This window comes from Schistocerca americana, chromosome 4 (genome assembly GCF_021461395.2).
Source record: "Schistocerca americana isolate TAMUIC-IGC-003095 chromosome 4, iqSchAmer2.1, whole genome shotgun sequence".
NCBI classification, from domain to species: domain Eukaryota; kingdom Metazoa; phylum Arthropoda; class Insecta; order Orthoptera; family Acrididae; genus Schistocerca; species Schistocerca americana.
This window is the reverse complement of record NC_060122.1, coordinates 549,406,756-549,413,802: the sequence shown is the minus strand read 5'-3', so window position 1 is coordinate 549,413,802 and position 7,047 is coordinate 549,406,756. Positions and strand designations below refer to the sequence as shown.

Below are 7,047 nucleotides of genomic sequence, written 5' to 3'. Positions count from 1 at the left end.
TATATATATATATATATATATAATAGAGGGAAACATTCCACGTAGGAAAAATATATCTAAAAACAAAGATGATGTGACTCACCAAATGAAAATGCTGGCAGGTCAACAGACACACAAACAAACACAAACATACACACAAAATTCAAGCTTTCGCAACAAACTGTTGCCTCATCAGGAAAGAAGAAAGGAGAGGGAAAGACGAAAGGATGTGGGTTTTAAGGGAGAGGGTAAGGAGTCATTCCAATCCCGGGAGCGGAAAGACTTACCTTAGGGGTAAAAAGGGGACGGGTACACACTCGCGCACACACACATATCCATCCACACATATACAGACACAAGCAGACATATTTAAAGACAAAGAGTTTGGGCAGAGATGTCAGTCGAGGCAGAAGTGCAGAGGCAAAGATGTTGTTGAATGACAGGTGAGGTATGAGTGGCGGCAACTTGAAATTAGCGGAGATTGAGGCCTGGTGGATAACGGAAAGAGAGGATATATTGAAGAGCAAGTTCCCATCTCCGGAGTTCGGATAGGTTGGTGTTAGTGGGAAGTATCCAGATAACCCGGACGGTGTAACACTGTGCCAAGATGTGCTGGCCGTGCACCAAGGCATGTTTAGCCACAGGGTGATCCTCATTACCAGCAAACACTGTCTGCCTTTGTCCATTCATGCAAATGGACAGTTTGTTGCTGGTCATTCCCACACAGAATGCGTCACAGTGTAGGCAGGTCAGTTGGTAGATCACGTGGCTCTGCCTTTGATCGTGTACACCTTCCGGGTTACAGGACTGCAGTAGCTGGTGGTGGGAGGGTGCATGGGACAGGTTTTACACCGGGGGCGGTTACAAGGGTAGGAGCCAGAGGGTAGGGAAGGTGGTTTGGGGATTTCATAGGGATGAACTAAGAGGTTACGAAGGTTAGGTGGACGCCGGAAAGACACTCTTGGTGGAGTGGGGAGGATTTCATGAAGGATGGATCTCATTTCAGGGCAGGATTTGAGGAAGTCGTATCCCTGCTGGAGAGCCACATTCAGAATCTGATCCAGTCCCGGAAAGTATCCTGTCACAAGTGGGGCACTTTTGTGGTTCTTCTGTGGGAGGTTCTGGGTTTGAGAGGATGAGGAAGTGGCTCTGGTTATTTGCTTCTGTACCAGGTCGGGAGGGTAGTTGCGGGATGCGAAACCCGTTGTCAGGTTGTTGGTGTAATGCTTCAGCGATTCCGGACTGGAGCAGATTCGTTTGCCAAGAAGACCTAGGCTGTAGGGAAGGGACCGTTTGATGTGGAATGGGAGGCAGCTGTCGTAATGGAGGTACTGTTGCTTGTTGGTGGGTTTGATGTGGACGGATGTGTGAAGCTGGCCATTGGACAGGTGGAGGTCAACATCAAGGAAAGTGGCATGGGATTTGGAGTAGGACCAGGTGAATCTGATGGAACCAAAGGAGTTGAGGTTGGAGAGGAAATTCTGGAGTTCTTCTTCACTGTGAGTCCAGATCATGAAGATGTCATCAATAAATCTGTACCAAACTTTGGGTTGGCAGGCCTGGGTAACCAAGAAGGCTTCCTCTAAGCGACCCATGAATAGGTTGGCGTACGAAGGGGCCATCCTGGTACCCATGGCTGTTCCCTTTAATTGTTGGTATGTCTGGCCTTCAAAAGTGAAGTAGTTGTGGGTCAGGATGAAGCTGGCTAAGGTAATGAGGAAACAGGTTTTAGGTAGGGTGGCAGGTGATCAGCGTGAAAGAAAGTGCTCCATCGCAGCGAGGCCCTGGACGTGCGGGATATTTGTGTATAAGGAAGTGGCATCAATGGTTACAAGGATGGTTTCTGGGGATAACGGATTGGGTAAGGATTCCAGGCATTCGAGAAAGTGGTTGGTGTCTTTGATGAAGGATGGGAGACTGCACGTAATGGGTTGAAGGTGTTGATCTACGTAGGCAGAGATACGTTCTGTGGGGGCTTGGTAACCAGCTACAATGGGGCGGCCGGGATGATTGGGTTTGTGAATTTTAGGAAGTAGGTAGAAGGTAGGGGTGTGGGATGTCGGTGGCGTCAGGAGGTTGATAGTAAGGTGAAAGGTTTTGTAGGGGGCCTAAGGTTATGAGGATTCCTTGAAGCTCCGCCTGGACATCAGGAATGGGATTACCTTTGCAAACTTTGTATGTGGTGTTGTCTGAAAGCTGACGCAATCCCTCAGCCACATACTCCCGACGATCAAGTACCATGGTCGTGGAACCCTTGTCCGCCAGAAGAATGACGATGGACCGGTCAGCCTTCAGATCACGGATAGCCTGGGCTTCAGCAGTGGTGATGTTGGGAGTAGGATTAAGGTTTTTTAAGAAGGATTGAGAGGCAAGGCTGGAAGTCAGAAATTCCTGGAAGGTTTGGAGAGGGTGATTTTGAGGAAGAGGAGGTGGGTCCCGCTGTGACGGAGGACGGAACTGTTCCAGGCAGGGTTCAATTTGGGTAGTGTCTTGGGGAGTTGGATCATTAGGAGTAGGATTAGGATCATTTTTCTTCGTGGCAAAGTGATACTTCCAGCAGAAAGTACGAGTGTAGGACAGTAAATCTTTGACGACGGCTGTTTGGTTGAATCTGGGAGTGGGGCTGAAGGTGAGGCCTTTGGATAGGACAGAGGTTTCAGATTGGGAGAGAGGTTTGGAGGAAAGGTTAACTACTGAATTAGGGTGTTGTGGTGCCAGATTGTGTTGATTGGAATTTTGAGGTTTTGGAGGGAGTGGAGCTGGAAGTGGGAGGTTGAGTAGATTGGAGAGACTGGGTTTGTGTGCAATGAGAGGAGGTTGAGGTTTGCTGGAAAGGTTGTGAAGGGTGAGTGAGTTGCCTTTCCGGAGGTGGGAAACCAGGAGATTGGATAGTTTTTTGAGGTGAAGGGTGACATGCTGTTCTAATTTGCGGTTGGCCTGTAGGAGGATGTTCTGAATAGCCAGTGTGGATGTGGGAGAGGAAAGATTGAGGACTTTTATTAAGGATAGGAGTTGACGGGTGTGTTCATTGGCTGAGTTGATGTGTAGGTGAAGGATTAGGTGGGTGAGGGCAGTGGATTGTTCAGTTTGGAACTGGTATAGGGACTGATGGAAAGAAGGGTTGCAGCCAGAGACGGGAACTTTAAGTGTGAGGCCTTTGGGGGTTTCGCCAAATGTCAGGTGTGTGTGTGTGTGTGTGTGTGTGTGTGTGTGTGTGTGTGTGTGTGTGTGTGTGTGTGTGTGTGTGTGTGTGCGCGCATTTTTATCAATATGGAAGCTTTCTTCCTGTTATTAGTAGACCTACCTAAGAAACTTCAGCACAACATCCTAAGTAATGTTTGGCCCTTAATAAAATGTGTTTGCTGACCCTCAGTCCAGGGCAGGCAGCAATTTCCTTACATCACCCAGAATGCAGTATTAGTTCTGTGACCTATTCCATTCAAATTACTTCGAAGAAAGCACCCGATACCTTCCATACAAAACTTAGGGTGACTGACGTTGATCTGAAATCCAACATGGACTGTTATTGGACATAATAATATATGAGTAGCTACTCAGCAGAGGACAGACGTGTTTGCAACTCACTGTTAAGACAGTAAACTGCTTTGCTATTGGTCAGTCCAAAAAAGCGCGCACGTGCGCGCCCGCACACACACACACAAGCTATATTCTCAGTAAAATTCTTTTACATTGTAAGTTGAAAAAGTGTTTCATGCTCGCGCATTTGTTTTGTACACCTCACAAAACTGGAAAATACATGTGGACGAATTGGCAAGAAAATATTTTACAAAATTACAAAAATATATTTTAACATTAAACACAATGACTCCCAGATCACACAGAACATTCTTGCTCTATAGGAACATTTTATATACAAAAAACAATACTACAAAAAAGGAAAATTCCTGAGATTCTCAGAGATCTCTTAACAGTGTGTCAACAACTGTACAATCCAGAAAGCCTCCTTTCATGTTAACATCATGTACTAGAGAGTCTACAGCATCTCAATTGTCAGAAACACTATGAAACAAATATCATCGATATAAACGATCTGCTCATTATATTCAAATCTCCAGTATTTTAACAGAAATACTCATAAGGAACTCAAAAGGTCCTACAATAAATTATGCACTTACATTTTCACATTCATTTAACAAACCAACGGTTAAGCAAAATAATGAACTTAATTTAAAAAAATAAAAGATTAAAAGTGATAAATGCTTCCTTCAATGAAAGTACAAAATCCTCTTCAGAAGGCATTACTGAGTTTGTAAAACTCAAGACAACATAAAAGCCTTTTATTCTTTTCAGCATGTACTATTACTACTGCTTAAAGGAAATACAGCAAGTCTTCCAGTGCTGGTTGTGGTGGCCTGTGTAATGCTTGTCCAACAAGATATGCCAGCTTATGAGCATATTGGCAGGGGGCCGGAACACGGACAGTACCCTGAAAAATAAATTTTCTGTTCAGACGATTTCTCAGAATAAATTTACAATGTCTTAAAGATCTTTGTTTACTGGGGCTTAACACACAAACTGTTCACCTTTCCTCAATTGCCACATTGTACTGAATGTTATTCACAGTGCATTTAACAAACTGAAAACCATGTCAATGCTGTATACAATCCACTCGGTCTGCACTATTAAAACAAGAATCAAACATTTTGCAAAACTTGTCTCAAAAACAAACTACTTTCAGTATGCCTCTTCTGGCATTTTTGTTGTTTTAAGTTTAACAGTTTGGCAAACACCAGAACAGCAGAAAAGCGTCAAAATGAACTTGCCACTGCTTTCTTTCATATCACATCCAACTTCTTTTTATGTTGTCATATGAATTTTCCTAATTTTTTCCCCATTTACAATGATGTATTACTATTCAAACAATATTTGTTTTCTTGGACATTACCTAGAATGGCAGAAGGGGTCAATCAACACCACTGTTATTTGTCTTCTGAATGCATGTAAATTAATCAACTGGCAACAATCGCGCTAAGTTGTTGCAGTCATTGGTAAGTCTTTGCGCACACGAACACATTCCAATCTGGCACAATTTATATCATATCATTCAAGTAATATTATTTGTCCATGTAAGAAGTTTTCAAATGCGTCTTGTCAGCAGGGACTGCCTGAGTAACTGTTATTCTGATGTTTAATCGGTAACTGACTTCCCCAATGCAGATGAGGATTTTTTATCGGGCAAGTAAAGATTAAGCCATTGTAAGTGAGGAAGGATTATTGGAGGAGGATTCAGATGGTGGTCTGTGTCAATCCTTACCCAACTCATCACAGCAGAACCAGCTGCATATCTCTAAAAAGAAGACTGCTAGTGATGGAACCAATTCGAAGATGGCTAATTTTTCATCTCCTTGAAGATCAGTTTTGAACATTCTACAGGAGAGAGGAGGTCCCACTATTTACATTTGCAAAAGAGTAAATGATGGCCATCACTGCTTTCTGTCTTACTTGTGATGATGCAATGCTATATCTACAGAATCAAATGCTCATAAAGTATTAAAAACAGTTAACCATGTCACTTTAGGAACAGGAAAAATCAATAGGTGTCGTACGTTCAGGGTGTCATTTGCACAACCATACATCAATGAATGACATTCAGTTGCAATCATGGAGACCTACTTTGAATAGCAATGTTATGGCATGAAACAGATTTCAGGAGTTTTGATAAAAATCCAATCCGAGCCTAATGCCTGCCAGCCAACAAATTTGCTCTTGTATCCAAAATTTAGGGAAAGTTCATTAAGTCAGTATTGGTTATTACCAGCCTGGAAAAAAAAAACAACTATAGACAAGCAATTATTACCAAGCAAAGTAAGATTCAGGTTCACTTAATTCCTACCTCACAAACCTGACAAATACAGTCTCAGATTTTGGATTGCCGCCAATATAGCAATGAAGTATATACGTAATGCCTCCCATACCTTGGAAAAAGAGGACACACAGAAAGAAGCAACCACTCAAAGTCCATTGACGTTCACCTCATGGAGCCACTTCCAAATCAAGGAAGAAATGTAATGACGGACAACTTCTTCACATCTCTACAACTGGATAAGAAGCTCCGAGAACGGCAAACTTCATTAGCTGGTACAACGAAGAAGATCCATCATAGAATTCCTGACAAGGTAAAGATGCCATATGCTAAAATACACTTCACGAGCATCCTGAACAATACTGGCAGCACATGCTGCATCCACTGTGACAGTATACCCTTAAAAGAAGAATTAAGATGTCTTTCTTCTAATTACACTGCAAACTGAAACAGTAACAAGCAAAGTAGCAGACTGGAACCCTAACATTCTACAGTGCAACAATGTATCAATTGGAAGTGGTTGATCAAATTACCTGTAAATGAACTAGAAAGGTCACAAATAGGAGATGGACAATGCATGTCTGCTACAACATCCTGGACATGGCAACAAAAAAATGCATGATCATCTACCAAATAGTAAAGAACAAGAAAATGGAAAGTATTCAATGAACTGTGGATGAAGCCCCAACAGGCATCACATTCATTGAGTGAAAATAATAGTGCATTGAGAATGGCTAGCTTCTAGCTGCAAATCTAGACCTGCCAATAAAATTTATAAAGAGCGACTGATCACTGCAATCTATAATTTACAAGGAAAGGAAGAAGTTCTTACTTTAGCTACCAAATGTACTCAAGGAAACTAAAGAGCAGCAAGAGGAACAGGCAAAATAAGAGGATATGGCTTTCACTATCCGTCCACGTTAGGAGTTTTCCATTGTGCTCTGCAGATTTTCTAGAGCACAATGAATGGTCACAAGCCATGGTTACCAGCAGCAGCTCACAATTCATAGGAATTATTAGAATTTTCTGTGACTGAGGAATTTCCTTTCCCGGCTCTAGTGAGAGTGTGTTATAACGCGTTCACAAGAGCAACAGTGTCCCATTCTTCTGATGGCACAATCATTTGCTAACAAACTAACGTCCAGAGAGTGTTATGAAATCAACCCCCCTTAAGGAACCTCAATAATAAGAAGATTTTTGCGTTGTTACACGATTCCAAAATTTGAGGAGACGATGTTAATAAA

At 42.6% G+C, this 7,047-nt stretch overlaps 1 protein-coding gene across 2 annotated transcripts in view; it reads right to left on the bottom strand.

Annotated features, from left to right (window-relative positions):
• Positions 1-3,588: 3,588 nt before the first annotated feature.
• Positions 3,589-7,047, bottom strand: part of LOC124612999 (piwi-like protein Siwi) — a 133,634-nt gene continuing 130,175 nt past the window's right edge. For both annotated transcript variants that reach the window (XM_047141551.1, XM_047141549.1), the window contains exon 17: positions 3,589-4,426. In XM_047141551.1, coding sequence (XP_046997507.1) covers positions 4,310-4,426 — 117 coding nt within the window. In that variant the 3' untranslated portion in view covers positions 3,589-4,309. The remainder of the gene's footprint in view (positions 4,427-7,047) is intronic.